The sequence below is a fragment of the Microtus oregoni genome, unplaced genomic scaffold (assembly GCF_018167655.1).
Source record: "Microtus oregoni isolate MIOR12 unplaced genomic scaffold, Mior012 000055F_ref0000237, whole genome shotgun sequence".
Taxonomy (NCBI): Eukaryota; Metazoa; Chordata; class Mammalia; order Rodentia; family Cricetidae; genus Microtus; species Microtus oregoni.
Window position 1 is genome coordinate 11,350,085 of NW_024543831.1, and position 16,625 is coordinate 11,366,709.

Consider the following 16,625-nt stretch of genomic DNA (forward strand, 5'->3'; position numbering starts at 1 on the left):
AAGATGCTGGTAGAGCAAAGCCACAACTCATGCAAATACTCTGGGAGAATTAAGTACATTTAATTGACACTTAAGTAATTCAATCTCTTACTCTTCCATGTTGGTTAGAGCACTCCACGCAACTGACTTGGATGTTGCCATGTTTAGCACCAGGGATGATCTGCACACATTCAAAGTCGCTCGCCAGAATAACAATATCACAGCCTGATCCATATGCCTAAAAAGGAAAGTTTATGACACATAAGAGATATAATTTTGAATTATTATTACATAGTTTGATCTTGGATTCTGTTACTAATACAAAGGTATACCTTAGCGTTTCTTACAAAACAGTTAATATACAAGTAAAAAGACTAAAAATCATATCAAAATACATAAATCAAGGGCATTCCATGCATTATCATTCAAAAACTGGTTTCAGGAGGCAAAAGTTCTTCCAGTTTTTATACACTACAGAATCAGTATCTAAAGCTGAAGAATTGCTATTTAGACTTTTTTTTAGCTCACCTCTGAAAGCCATAAAGGAAATAATAAAAATAATAAGTCAGTCGCTGAAAATAGCAATGTATCCTCAGAGTTCAAAACAGACTTGGGAAAAATCAAAATGGCCATCAGACATGCACTCTGCAGCACAAGCTACCCAACTTACAGATCTGGTAGAGAAATATGAAGATCCAGGCAGTATGCCACACACTAAGAGATGACTAGGTAAATTACCTACCAAAACAAAATGGCTAGCTGCTATGACAGAGAGACCTACATGATAGAGGCAAAAAACAAAGGATAGACTAAATAAAGATACCACACCCTCTTTAATCTTAGCAAAAAATCTAGAATAGTATTTGTTGTTGTTGTTGTTGTTATATAAAGAATCAAGTTCATTCATTTGCCCAAGATTTAAATGGAAAATATCCAAACTCAGGTCCTTATGATTCGTGTACTCTTTCCCCGAGTTATATGTCAAGTAAATACTAACTATTCCAGATAGGAATGTGCTCAAGAGGGACCTCCAAACATGGCTCCTATCCACAATAGATACAACAGGAATCTGGGATGACTGCAAGGACGGACACAAAGGTATGATCGTTCTGCAGTGAGAAAGAAAGGGAGAGAAAAGGAGCAAAGAGAGAGAGCATTTTCTGGATAACTATGCGTACGGCTGCTTCTATACTGTGTGTCGCTGCTGACAGATGCTATGCAGAGCACTCACTGCTCGGACATTAAGGCATTTATCCCTCACTGTTTCCAAGGGATAGCAACACACTCCTTAGCCGGAAGGAAGCTTGTCTTTCTTTTTTTTTTTTTAAATTTATTTATTATGTATACAACATTCTGCCTCCATGTATGCCCGCATGCCAGAGGAGAGCACCAGATCTCATTACAGATGGTTGTGAGCTACCATGTGGTTGCTGGGAATTGAACTCAGGACCTCTGAAAAAGCAGCCAGTGCTCTTAACCACTGAGCCATCTCTCCAGCTCCCGAAGCTTGTTTTTCTAATTCCGCAATGGTTCTCAAATCTGGCTGCGATGAAATTACTTAATAAATTTGCTTAAAAATATATCCCAAGCTTATTAAATCAGAAGTTTCATGTCTGAAAGAACATGGGATTATACAGGAGGATCACTACCAGTTCAAAGCCTGCAGGAACATAGGAAGATCCTCTATCAGAAGCATGGGGTGGGGATGCTGAAGAGATAGCTCAGTAGATACAAGGGATTACCTCGTAAGCATGAAGAATTTGATCCCCACACTCACATTTAATAAAACAAAACCAGTGTGTCTGCTTAATGTTGCCTGTCTGCATGGATGTAGAATCATCTGCTGGAGTATGAGCAGCCTCTCGGGACACAGTCCTGAAGAGAACAGACTTACTTACTCTCTCCCCGGAGCCACCCACAGCCAAGGTACTACTACATCATGCTCTAGGATTTTCCAGCCTCTAGAACTATGAATCAAATAAAAACTATTTCTAAATCCAAAAACAAAGTATTCCCTGGATAACAATCAAATAGGCATGGTAGAAGGAACTTGTAATCTCAACATTAGCAGAGATAGGTAACCTAACAATTTTTGGTTCTAAAAATCTAAGTACCAGGAAAAATCAATCAAAAAATGTGGAGTTGAAAAAGGTAACATTGCCTTGCTGCTGCTAATTTCTAGCTAGCAACACAATGGATGCAGAAAACCTACTGGAAGGGAATCTCCCAAAGCCTTCCCCAACAGCTTACCACTTACTGTGACCTGAGAACAGTACCTTCACTACACTCACAGCCTGCTTTTGAGGAAACTGAGGCCCAGAGAACATCAGTCATTAGCCCAAGTATACAGAGTGAAGGTTTATCTGCCTCACAAGAAGTTCCTGTTCGGGGTTGGAGAGATGGCTCAGAGGTTAAGAGTAATGACTGCTCTTCAGGAGGTCCTGAGTTCAATTCCCAGGTTACTCACAACCATCTGTAATGAAATCTGGTGCCCTCTTCTGGCCTGCAGGCATACACGCAGACAGAATGCTGAGAATACTGTACACATAATAAATAAAAATAAATCTTTAAAAAAAAAAGTTCCTGTTCCAGGAATGGTGAGACAGCTTGGCTAAGAGCACTGGCTGCTCTTACAGAGGGCCTGGGCTCAGTTCCCAGTATCTATATGGCTTCTTACTGTAACTCCAGTTTCAGAGAAAGGTGATGCCCTCTTCTGGCCCTGCACACTTTTGGTACACAGACACGCATACAGGTGAAACACCTATCTATACAAAATTAAAATTTTAAAAAATGTCTTGCCGGGCGGTGGTGGCGCACGCCTTTAATCCCAGCACTCGGGAAGCAGAGGCAGGCGGATCTCTGTGAGTTCGAGACCAGCCTGGTCTACAAGAGCTAGTTCCAGGACAGGCTCCAAAACCACAGAGAAACCCTGTCTCGAAAAACCAAAAAAAAATAAATAAATAAATAAAAAAAATAAAAAAATAAAAAATGTCTTGCTCTAAGCTGGGCGTTGTGGCACATACACGTAATCCCTACACTCAACAGGAGGATCAGGAGTTCAAAGTCATCTACAGTCACATACAAAGTTCAAGATTTGAACTATATTGAGATACTACTTCAAAAGTCAAACCATAAGAAACAAAATTCCTGGTCTTTCCACTATGTAATCATATGCCTTACTACACAGAGAGAGCATGTCTTACTACACTGCAATGTGCTATCAGTCCTAGAAGGGCCACATTCAGCTGTGTAATCCTAATACTTACCACATCACCTGATTTAAAAAAAGCACACACACACACCAAAGAAAAAGGGGGAAAAAAACATGTTATGTTCTCACTAATAAGTATATATTACTTGTAAAGTAAAGGATAATCATGCTACAACCCAAACCCAGAGCGGCTAAGTAAAAAGGAGGCTCGATGAGGGACAATGTGAATCTCCCTGGGAAGGGAAAACAGAATAGGTATCCTGGGTGGAATGGGAGCGTGTAATGATAGGAACAGGAGGACCCAGTAGGGGAAACTGTGGTTGGGATGTAATATATGAGAAAAGAATAAATTTAAAACATTTTTAAAACCAATAGTTGAAATGGCTTCTACAAAGTCTACAGTTACTAAAAAGATGTTAAATTTCAGAAATCAAAAATGATTTTTTTTTTTTGGCTCAGTTCTTCATTTTCAGAACCCAGTTTTGTCAGAGGAAGAATTTCTGGTACAGGAGAAAAATGAGCACTCACTAAGCAAATGCTACAGTAACTCCAGGGAGCATGGCCCTGGGCCCCTCTGTGCTAGGTAAATGAAGCAGCTCTGATGTCCTGGATATGCACTGATGCCCCACATGCAAAGGAGAGACAAGTTGTGCAGCCTTGCAAACTGGCTAGGGCTACAAAACAAAATGACCCTCTCTTTTGACTTTAATAGAGTGTTTTTCAACACTTGATAAAAAACATTCCATATCACTTATTAAAGGCAAAAAGTACTGTGATATACTAAACTGCCATGATAAGGATACCGTTTCCACCTTTTTTTTTTTTTTTTTTTTTTTGGTTTTTCGAGACAGGGTTTTTCTGTGGTTTTGGAACCTGTCCTGGAACTAGCTCTTGTAGACCAGGCTGGTCTCGAACTCACAGAGATCTGCCTGCCTCTCCCTCCCGAGTGCTGGGATTAAAGGCTTGCGCCACCACCGCAGGGCCCGTTTCCTTCTTTGGAGATTTTTAAGGTCACCTGAAACAATGATGAAGCATGTCTGATTATCCCAGCCCCTCTCACTTTATTTTTAGAAAATTGCACTGGCAATGTTATTTTCATAAAAAAATTAGTATTGTAATTCATTTTTCAACCTCTCACATTTCTTATATATTTCAAATAGTTAAACACAAATGTCAAGTAAATGCCAAACAGGGTGGCTCATGTTTGCCATTCCAGTACTTGACCAACTAAGGCAGGAGGATTATTATAAGAGGATTATTATAATTTCCAGGCCAGCCAGAGTCAAAGAGTAAGACCCTATCTCAAAACACTAATAACAAAGTTAAATACAAAAACAAAAATGTTTAAAATTCTTTACATGAATCTGACTTTCCCTAAGAAAATACAAAATAAAAATAGAACTGTGTCACTCCCTGGTGGGGACACAGTCTAGGAAACACCTCATTAGGTGACTCTATCGGGGTGTTCTGTATTCTGTAAACAGGCAAAGAACTAAATAAAGATCAGAGGACCGTCTGCACTGTCTGGAGGTTGTACAAGTTACCTCCAAAGAACAGTCTTGGGATGCTAATGTTGACTCACAAATATGTCTTGTCTAACAGCCACAAAGACAAAGCACAGAATGACAAAATCTTCCCAAGAGCCAAGTGCAGTGCCACGCTCCTTAGTCCCAACTAATCAGGGCTGAGGAAGGAAATGACCTTAAACCTACCAGCCTGGCAACATAGGGAGACTCAACCTAAAAGGGGGAGGAGGGAGCTAGAAAAATAAATACAGAAGAAATAGAGAGGAGGAAAAAATAACAATAAGGATGTCTGAAAAAGTCATCAGAAATCATACTATTAAGTAACTACATAAAACAAACCTACAAAGAACATAATTCTGTGTATAAATACATATACATAATTTATATGAGCACTTCCCATATGGGCTGACAATGTTCCCTCCTAGAGCTAATGACCATCTAACAAAAAACTAAATATCAGGCATGAAACACCTTCTTCTGAGTTGTTGGCCAGGGCTGTCCAAGAGATAACCAAAACATACAGCCCACTGTTATTGCCCTTGGTTCTCCCCAAGAGATGGAATGTAAGTCCCTATTGCTAAAAGCACCCACGCTTCAGAAACAGGACCCAGAGAGTCCTGAGCTGAAACTAACCTGAATGTCTCCTCTCAAGGACTTGCTTTCATGGTACCAGAAGAAACCAACAGTCCTGCCTAGCTATAAATACCTATAACTCAAAACAATGACCACCATGGCATTCACAACCGTAAGGGTGCAATAGTGGCATGTACATCTTGGAAGTAATCAACAGCTCTACAATTGGACTTAGGACCTGCTCAACAAGAGAAAAACTACACCTGGTACTGGAAACAGAGCTAATGAAGGCCAGTGACGTCATGGATCTTGGAGAACCATTGCTTTCCTAAATCCCTAACTGCACTCTAAACATTTGTCCTTACACCCACAGGTAAGTGTAGTCCTCACCTCTCATCAAGGAAACGTCTCTTTGCAACACGTAAAGACAATTACAGAAATCCAGACCCAATCAAAATGCAGAGTTATGAATCCCAGTCCTGAAGGATACAGCTACAAAACAACTCCAGAATCTAATAATCCCAGCATCCCAGAAGGGAAACACGATATCATTATAAATTATATTGTTCTAATAAACAATCTAGGTGGAGTGGTGGATAAGATTCAGGACCCTAGGCATTCAGACTAAATCTATCAACAGAAAGAATATTCCAGTACACAGATTCCCAGGAGCTAATCAAGCCTAAAGCTACCTTTGCCTTTTCCTGTGTAATGTGATGCTGGAATCCATGTATCTTTTTTTAACCTTGAACACCTGAGATCACCTTACTTTTATCCTGATATGCCAGCTTGTGAAGAGTTTCTAAATATTAACCCATAATATTACACAATATCAAAATATTACACTTTATAGGCCAGGTATAGAGGCACACACCTGTAACTCTGTCACTAGGGAAGCTGAGGTGGGGAGATCACTGAAAGTTCCCCAGATTTCTACATAGTGAGTTTCAGTCCAGCCAAAAAAGCTATATACTCCTATAATATCACTGTCCTTAAAAGGAAATTCTTTATTTGGAAAGCTATAAAGTTCGTTTTACAAGTCCATCGTTCCATATTTCTAATTCTAACTTGATTTTTAGCACTGCCAGAAAATAATGTCAAATCTTTGAAAGAGCACCTTTGCTTCGTTCATTTTTGAGAAAATGACTTCCAAATATCTAAATAGCTTTGGTTTATCAGATGGTCTTTCAAATAAAAATGGTGTTCTATGAAACAAACGGCTTTAGCTGAGCTAACTAAAACATTTGTCCATTCATCTATACGACTGTACCTAGGTGCACATCTTATATGCATGTGCATACCCTTTTGTTACACGTTTATAAAAGATGTATTCTGAACCAGCTGACCATGGTGGATGCCCTTGATTAGCCTAGATAGTGAGCCCACCTGTTATAGTCTCAGACAGAGGCTTGCTAAGTTCCCCAGGCTAACTTGAACTCACTCTGCAGCCCAGATTGCCCTTATGGTCCTCCTGCCTCAAACCTCCCAAGTAGCTGATATTATAGCTCTGTACAGCCAGAATTTCATTCTTGAACTGTAGCTACTAAATAAGCTACATAAGTTTGTGGACTGAGTATAAACCAAACTTTATATATGCTTTCTTCTTTTGGTTTTGTTGTTTTCATCTTGTTGGGAGGAAGGAACCAGTGCACATGTCTGTTGCCACCTGCTTGCCAAATAACTCTGATTTCCTGGGCTTTTCCTAAAGTCATAGGAGAAAACTATCACTATGATTTAATATAATTAATTATTATTATGTCTGGGGAAGAACGCAATATTTAGAGGATGTGATGAAAATGCATCTATTTATAGAAGAAAAAGAAGGAGAAACAGGAGGAGGAGAAGAAACAGGAGAAAGAAGAGGAGCAGGAAGAGGAAGAGGTCTGATTTTGCTGTTTCTCTTCCTGATCCTCCTCTTTCCACCACCCCACTCCATCCCACCCCCATATAAAATATTATCATTTTTCCTTTAAGTCACCCCATCAAATTATCATATTCAATGAGAGTCAGATTCTATTCAGAAAGCCCCTTTATAACCACTGACCTCTCAGTCAGGAGTCAGTTAACTGTCAGATGTGTAAGATCAGGGAAATTAAACCTAAGCACTCACATAAGAGGACCAGAAGTTTAGGCAACTGGTTTTACACATATACAAACACCAACTCCTAGGATTACAATAGACTATCTCTAAAAGAAAGAAAAAAAATAGCCACACACCATGTAAAGCTGTGTCTATTCTTTAGTAACACAACCTGTATAAGCTGTGCCTGCTCCTTAGTAACAGGCTTATAAGTTGAGAGTATGAATTAAAGAGTTCCAGATCAAAACTCTATTGCAAATGGATTACACAAACTCTAAAATTAAAAATCTAAAATTTATACTAGCATATCTAACTTAGAAACTTGCTTTTAAAAAAATAACTAGCCATGGGGCTGTAGAGATGGCTTAGCCATTAAAAATTCTGACTGCTCTTCCAGAGAACCTAGATTCAATTCAATTCCCAGCACCCGCATGTCAGCTCACAACATCCAATCCAAAGGATCCAACAACCCTTGTCCCACCTCCTCGCTTATTAAGCATGCATGTGGTGCATATGCATACATACAGGCAAAAACTCATACACACAAAATAATCTTCTAATTAAAAGTGGATGATAATGCTTTGCTTTCTATCATCAATTCAACTGCCCAAGCACTACTTGTTTTCCCACTGAGTCCCGTGGTTGTTAACAACATTCTGTACTCCTTTTGATGATTAAATACCAAAATTCTGATTTGTTGTACACCAGTGGTTCTCAACCTTCCTAATGCTGCAGCCCTAACCCTAACTGTATTAAAATACAGTTCCTCATGTTGTGGTGAGTCCCAAGTCGTGAAATTATTTTGCGGCTACTTTGCAACTGTAATTTTACTAGTTATGAATTGTAATGTGATTATCTGATATGCAGGATATCTGATAGGTGAGCCCTACGAAAGGGTTGTTCGACCCTCCAAAGGGTTGAAACCCACAGGTTGAGAACCACTGTTATAAGTTTTTCCAAGAGTGGTTTGTGGCACACAACTGTAGTCCCAGCATTTGAGAGGCTGAAAGAGGAACAGTTTGAGCAACACAGCAAGAAGATAAAGACGGGGTAGATGGTGGTGAAATGGTTCAGCAGGGAAAGGCACCCACCACCACATCAATCCCTGGAACCCACATGTTAGAAGGGGATAATCAACTTCTACAAACTGTCCTCTCACCTCTACATGCATGCCATGGTACATGCATGTCCATATACATACATGTGGACACACATTAGTAAAATAATTAATGTAGAAGAGGCAGCTGTGAGCCCACTACTTCAAAAATTCTGAATGGGATCTTTATGAAACCCGAAATTTTAGAGTACCAGACCATGGGGTCTCAAGAGACAAGGCAACACTCAGACTTCAATACTATGGTATAGTGCTGGTCACTTTCACTCTGGCATCCAGGAATTTCTAAAGGAATTCACTAAATGCGTAGAGAGCACCTTATTTAAGAATTTGTTTGTGGATGAAAAATGTTCAGGTGATTTTATCAAGATCATAGAAGTACTTGGACACTCATTGTAAAGGAAGGCATTCAGACCATATCAGAGTTTCTGGAAAGCAGCTCATCTTCCCACCTAAGCAGAAAAGCTAATTAACAATCTACACAGGGCTCAGTGTTGAGGTTAAATTCCAGCATCCAGGAGGCAGAAGCAGGGGAATCTCTTGACTTAGAGGCCAGCTTGATCTACATATCAAAGGCTGGATAGAAAGACCGTCTCAGGTGGGGGGGGGATCCACAATCTACACAGGGACTTAGAAGTCACACACACACATACCAACTGACACTAAATATAAGTCCACAGTTTTTGATATTGCCTACCAACTCAAACAAAAAGTTACAGTCCAAAACCAAATGGGCAGTGGTGGCACACACCTTTAATCCCAGCACTTGGGAGGCAGAGGCAGGCAGATCTCTGTGAGTTCGAGGCCAGCCTGGTCTACAAGAGTTAGTTCCAGGACAGGCTCCAAAGCTACAGAAAAACCATCTCAAAAAAAAAATGGTCCAGTTTGAAATCCCTTCTAAATCTCTGACTTCTGTCTTCCCCTTCACTCTATGCATAGGTAGTCAGATTCGTGGTGCCACACCTGTTAATAGCCAACCAGTGCAGGAACATTTTTCTGTCCAACTCTCTGATATTCCAGGCAAAAGTAACCTCTCATTCCTCCTGAGTCTCCACAAGAAGTGCAGCAGCAAGGGCCTAATAATGCCATACACCTGGTCAGCTGTGATTAATGGACCTAATTCAGCTACTAGATTTCTATGTTTTCCACTTCTCTGGTTCTCTCCCTTGTGTCAGGGCTATATGCCCTTTGGGGTTTTTTAATCTCCACAGAGTCCAGCACATCTATGCATTCAACAAACATGCTAAATGTATAAGCAGGTTGGTCTTTATGGTGTTGCCATAATTCTAAAAGAAAAATGTTACTCTACAGTAGAGTTAAAACATATCTAATCACTAGAAAAAAAAGAGCATGTAACACTATCTTCTAATTCTTTTCTTGGTTTTTATGTGTAAGGGTGTTTGGGCTGTACATATGTGTGTCTGTGCACCATCTGCATGCCTGGTGATGGCAGAGTATAGAAGAGATGCTCTGGGACTGTAGTTACAGAAAGTTGTGAGCTGCCATGTAAGTGCTACGCTTGAACCTGGGTCTCTGAAAGGACAGTCTATGGGCTTAACTGCTAAACAATCACTCCAGCCCCTATCTCTAAATTCTTAAAGGAACAGTTTTCATTCAGACCAACCTTTTAGAGGTATATTAATTAATTTTTTTTTGGGGGGGGGGGTTGAGGCAGGGTTTTTCTGTAGCTTTGGAGCCTGTTCTGGCACTTGCTCTGTAGACGAAGATGGCCTCAAACTCACAGATCTGCCTGCCTCTGCCCCCCACAAGTGCTGGGATTAAAGGCGTTCACCACCACCACCAGGCTTAATTAAATTTTTTAATTGTAGGCCAAGCGTGGTAGAACATGTCTGTACTGTAATTCTAATACTCCAGAGGCAGAGATAAAAGCGTCACAAACTGAAATTCAGTCTAAGCTAAACAGCAAGGCCCTCTCTCAAGAAAACAACAAAAGGCTATTAATGACATTTGTAGATTATATTTTTCAACATTCTAAGGGTATGTGCTTAATAAAGCCCTATGGGTGACAAGAAAAAAAATCCTACATGAAGAGAACTTGCTTGATATTCAGACCTTGTATTACTCCATCCTTGGTTTTTGATGTTCTTGCCCTTGGAGATTCCTAATACTAATCTTCCCAAACTATATATGTTCTTATCTATCTGCATATTTGCACTCAAGTTCATCATGGTTAATCTGCCAATACATTATAAACATATGGAAATGACTAATTCTGCAAACTTGTATTAAGGTGCTATATTCATGTGAGATTAAAATAACATCAACCTCCAAAGCTATAGAGAAAACCTGTCTCGAAAAATAATAAATAAATAAATAACATCAATTGCTCTATACATCTAAAAATACACATTAAGCTAAGGACAGATGGCAAAATTTTAAAATTATATTAGTAAACATCATTATTACAATTATTTAATAATTTAATAATTGGAGGACTTTTTTCAAGAAAGTAATAAATAGTAATATATATATTAAAAGTCTCGGGGGCTGGAGAGATGGCTCAGAGGTTAAGAGCATTGCCTAAGCCGGGCGGTGGTGGCGCATGCCTTTAATCCCAGCACTCGGGAGGCAGAGGCAGGCGGATCTCTGTGAGTTCGAGACCAGCCTGGTCTACAAGAGCTAGTTCCAGGAGAGGCTCCAAAACCACAGAGAAACCCTGTCTCGAAAAACCAAAAAAAAAAAAAAAAAAGAGCATTGCCTACTCTTCCAAAGGTCCTGAGTTCAATTCCCAGCAACCACATGATGGCTCACAGCCATCTGTAATGAGGTCTGGTGCCCTCTTCTGGCCTGCATGCATACACACAGACAGAATATTGTATACATAATAAATAAATAAATATAAAAAAAGTCTCAAATCTTTCACTTATCGCAATGTAATTGAAGACAACATAAATTTAAAAAGCATAAACATGTTAAGCACTCTTGGACTACTTAGATGTTACACTAAAAAGAACAGACTGATTAAAAAGGTGATGCTTTAAAAACAATATACAAAAATGTCATTTTTAAATGATATTTACCAAGTCACAACTGAATGATGAAAGAAAAAAGAAAGCTGCTGTCCACTGACAGAACACAAATGAAAACCATCACAGCACACAGTCGCCAATGAAATAGCACACCTCACTCCAACCCACTACAAACTGCATCACCATGCTCATACAGCACAAGCTGGGGCATCACGACATCACCAAGCAGCCACTTACAGCCCCGCCCAGCCAACCAAGCCCCCCCACTATGGTACAGTGAAATACATAGTACACTATTTTCCCATTTATTACAATCTCATAAGTGCTGAAAACCTTCCTAGAACAATTCTATTCTAATTTTTTTCAGTTTATAGATTCCAAGTAAATTATCTACTCTATTTTGAAAAGGTCCCCCAAGATATGAGACAACACATCAACTTAGAACCACTAGCGAGCTGCAAAGCAGTCTTTCTTTCTATATCATCCATGTCTGGGGGACAGACAAACAGACTAGACAGACACACACACATGCACACGCGCAGTTCAGAGCAGGCTCTCTGTTAAGAAGGAAATTTCTGAGAAAAGCCCATGAATATAGTCACAAGACTCATTCCAGCCATGCCTCGCACCCCTTTAGTCACCTGATCCAGAACGGAAAGCTTTTTTATCAGACTCTTAAAAGCTCAACAGAATGCTCTATATAAAGAAACTTCATTTTCTGTCATTTTATTTTTACTATATATAAAGCTATTTGAGGTATGTGTTAGATGATTCTGGAGTACTTGAGAACATTTTATTATTGTGTCTTTAAGCAAGTATGTTTTCACAATGCCCAGAAGATCATTTCTAGTTCACAGCAAGATAATTGGAGCATGGCATGCATAATTAAGATACTAAAATGAAAGGTGTACAAAGTAGAACTGTATTTGCACTTGCCAGAGGGTCAAACTAACATTGTCACAGACAGCCATCCTAAACCAAATAAATTTTTAGTTTTAGTGGGAAGTTTATAAGCAAGGTTCTCCTCATGAACATGTAGTCTACAGGGCTGGAGAGACAGCTCCGGGGTCGAGAGCACGGGACTGGAGTTGTGTCACCAGCAGCCATGCCAGGTGGCTCACAACGCCCTATAACTTCAGCTCCAGGGGATCTGACTCCTCGAGCGTCCAAGGGCACCTATATAGACCCACAAACACATAATTTAAAACAAGAGAAATAGTTTTTAAGCATAGGCTACAGTAAGATCACTGTCACAGAGGACAATGTGAAAAACAGAAAGAGTCAAAGTGAAAGACGACCAGACATCTGCTGATTATTCCTTGATGTGGTTGCTAGGGACCATACATTCTCAAACCAAGAGTGGCATGATGAAACAGCACTCAGAACAATTATCCTAGCAGCCATGAGAAGACCTGAAACACCGAGATGAGTATAGGAATCCCATTTGGAAGCTTTCATATGAACATAAGGTTCCCCAGCAAGGTGGTGACTACAGACATGCAAAGGGGTAAATCTCAAAGATTTGGTGATAGGCTAAATGAAAGTGGGAGCTGTGGCCACATATGGCCTGCAGCATAACCACACCTGCAAAACACTGACAGTTCTTACACTGGCCTTTCCAGGAAGAATCTAGCTTAATTCTGCAAACCAGCTCCGCAGGGAACATTACCTGTGTTCTGTTTTGCTTGTTTTAAGGCATGGACTCCTACCTCTACCACCTAAGTACTAGATTCAGGGGTGTGTGCCACCACACCCAGCTAATGCTTCACTTTAGATGGACACAGTAAACGACCATCACCCCAGACAGAGGTAAAATACCCGTAATCAAAAGTCCAGATTTACTTCCTGGGAAGGAAAGCCATTCTTCTGATCCTAAGGGACTTCCTCCTTCTCTACACACTAAAACACACAAAAGCATTCTTTTTCTCTATTCCCCAAACAATCTCCACATACTTAAAGACCAACCTCCATTCTAGGCTAATATTTTTGGGTTTTTTGACAATTTTCATTGTGGGGGAAGGGCGCACATGAGTACCACGGTGACCATGCAGAGGTCAGAGGGCAACCTGCAATGAGTTTGTTCTCTCCTTCTACCATGTGAGCCACAGAGGGATTAAATTCGGATCTTTAGGTTTGGTAGCAGGCACTTAACCCAGCAAGCCCTCTCACAGAGCCTTATAATGATGTTTTAAGTCACATGTGCACCAAACACACTACCACTCATAGTGACCGAACAGTATATGTCAAACAACCCTGTTTTTTTAAAGGATTCTGTCAAAGCTAGAACAAAGCTGAGCTGACTACATATAAAAATTAATAAGGAGCAAAAGCGACCTTGTCGGGCTATTTTTATGAATCAAAAACATCAAAAACAGATAGTGTTCCAGAATGCACTGCTACATGATTCTGCAGTTTTGCTGTAATTTTTTTCTGCAGTTTTAAAAACATGCTGCTCTAGACATCAGATCGAATGGTTTCTGTTGTCCAAAAAGCATATTACTAAGCAATATCCAATTTTATTAAGCACAGTGATTATCAATATGTACTTAATAGAGGTCTCACTAATATAATTCCTTCTAAGAAGGGCCGTATATAAATTTAATTTTAAAAACTCATGTTAATCCATGTCTTATAAAACAATCCCTAGAAGAGCTTGATTTTTAACAACCTATTCTCAAAAAAAGAACTGCTAAATCCCTTCGAGTTGAGAAACATGTCTATGTTGTGCAGGTAGGTACTAGTTTCGAAAGCGTTATGTTTACATACATCTTTATCACACGCCCAAAAAAAGTCATAAAATGTATACATCAGGTTAACAAAAAACAAAAAACCACGACCTTGCAAAGATTAAGGTATTAATCCTAAAAGGATTACCAAAACGGAACCTTGCGCCAGATAAGATAGGCCACTCCTGGAAAGGTGATTTCCATTCTCTTTCCGGAATAGAGCGAATTTTTCTCTTCCCTTGTGCTAAGGTGCTGCCTTGGGAGACACAGAGGGCGCGTTTAAAGCCGCAGGCTGGTCGGGGAGCCAGGGCGCAGCGTCGCCTCCACACCCCAACACATCCCACACTGAGACCGTTCGCTGCCAGCCGGGAGCAGGTGGAAACCGCCCCGGGCTACAGCCGCTACAACTACCTCCCGGCACCGCAGACGCGGGGGCTGCCCCGAACCTTCCAGCTCTGCCAGCGGCGCGCTCACGGGGTGAACGAGGGCGGTGATTCCTCAACCTTCCCCAGCAAGCCCAGAGCCGAGGGGGCGTGGGTGGGTCCGCCACTCGCAGCCCTACGGAAGGCCCCGGTCCTGCTCACCGTGAAGGGGACGTCCCCGACGCTGCCCACCGAATAGCAGTTGTCTCCAGGGTTGACAGCCCCGGTGAGGACCTGATGCAGATGCATCTCCGGATCCCGGCTGGACCAAGCTCTGGGCCAGAAGAGGACGAGCCCCGCGCCCCGCCGCAGCCGCTTCCTGTGCGTCCACGGGACTCAGCGCCCCGCTCGCCTGTCGCCTGACGGACGCCGCCCGGCCATGGGAGGCTCCGGCCGCTGCCGCCGCCGCCCGACCGCCGCTCGGCTGCGGAAATGCCCGGATGCTCCCACGGCCTGCCGCACCGGCGCACAGTGCGGGCGCAGGGCCGCGGCGCGTGTGAGGCGGGGACGCCGCCGGGGAGCGCGCAAGCCGGGCGCGTGCGGGCCGTCACGCCGAGCCCAAAGGAGAGGCCGGCGCACGCCCGGCGCGGGGACGCGACGCGGAGGGAGAAGGACGCTCACTCGCGGCCGCGCTCTCGGCGCCGCGCGTGCGCGCACCACCGTCTCCAGGGCAACTGCGCGCGCCGCGTCGCGCGGACCCTCCGTGCCAGTTGCGCGCGCAGACGTGCGGGAGTTCCCTCGGAACCTGGGGCACAGGCCTCCGGGGGCGGAGCCTGCGGGCAGCCCTGGTTTGCGGCATGATTAAGCTTCTCTCGAGGACGGTGCGTGATGGTCAGCGCCTCTGACCTCAGGGAAAGGACACTACCGTCACTGGGAAATCCCATGATCTTAGGGTCCTTCTGTCAATCTTAAAGTACCCGGCATCTTACAGCCTTTGGAGGAAGCTATACTCCTCGACAGCAAATTGTTTTGCTCACACGCTTTCTCACGCGTGATTCCTCTACCTAGATATTTTCCTCCTGTGAGTGATATCATGAAGTCTCAGAATCGCCTGTTTTTCCAGACTCTCTGCTAAACTGAAATCAGATCCTCGCTCCAGGTCAATTCATTGCGAACATTTCAGTTCAGGCTACAAAGAAACGAGGAACAAGGGTTAATGAACAGTTTTAAACCCAGACAAGCACCAGAAGTGTTACGACAGATACAAAAATCCATGAGGCCACAAAAGAGAAAGAGGAATATGTTGACTATGGGGCTGGAAGGAGCCCTTTGAGGAAAAGATCTATCTAGACGCTGGATACGAATTTGACAGGCAACGGGGCATTACAATAGAGGAATTGGCGGAACCTAGAAAGTGAAATGGCTGGGGCAGTTAGAGGCATTAAACTTGTTTAATGATTGAGGCAGGTGGTACTGTATACAAGTTAGGGAAAGGATATGATAGTGAACAAGAAATAAAGGCACCCAGAGCGGGGGTCTTTGAACAGATTTTGTTTTGCATGTTCTGAAGGCTATTCGCTCCTTCTGACCTAAAATTTATAATTGGAGCTGCTTTGGGAAGGTGACTGTGCAGCATATCCAAGCGTCAGCCGAGGGTCGGGGAGAATGGAGGGAGATTTGGCATGGTTGGTTACTGTTCCGTGAAAAACAGCAGAAGTAATCAACTAATTCCCAACGACCTGAGGCTTATCCCTTTTCATTTAGTGACATAAGCACCCACACTAAAATCTCAAAGTCACCCCCACCTACACCCTTCAGGTATTTTTGTTGTTGTTGTTTGCTTTTGTTGCTGAGGCTCAGGATGGTGCCCCCTCATCAGCAGCCCAGCCCTCTTCCCATTGTTCCACCCTCACCACTTCTCAGCTAACTACCAGAGTTGCCTCCCATGTGCAGTCTACAGTATGTTTGCTCTCCAGTCCATCTGGAGAAACCTTTTTTTTCTGTTTGCTTTGTTTGGGAGTGCTGGGAATCAAACCCAGGGCCTGGCACCGGCTAGGTAAGCAC

At 42.2% G+C, this 16,625-nt stretch overlaps 1 protein-coding gene across 4 annotated transcripts in view; it reads right to left on the reverse strand.

Annotated features, from left to right (window-relative positions):
- Dmxl2 (Dmx like 2) overlaps positions 1–15,101 on the reverse strand; it is a 122,147-nt gene extending 107,046 nt beyond the window's left edge. For all 4 annotated transcript variants that reach the window (XM_041638391.1, XM_041638393.1, XM_041638389.1 and 1 more), the window contains exons 1-2: positions 14,784–15,101; positions 92–217 (exon numbers count right to left, since the gene is read on the reverse strand). In XM_041638391.1, the coding sequence (XP_041494325.1) occupies positions 92–217; positions 14,784–14,870 (213 nt within the window). In that variant the 5' untranslated portion in view covers positions 14,871–15,101. The remainder of the gene's footprint in view (positions 1–91; positions 218–14,783) is intronic.
- Between the last annotated feature and the right edge of the window lie 1,524 nt (positions 15,102–16,625).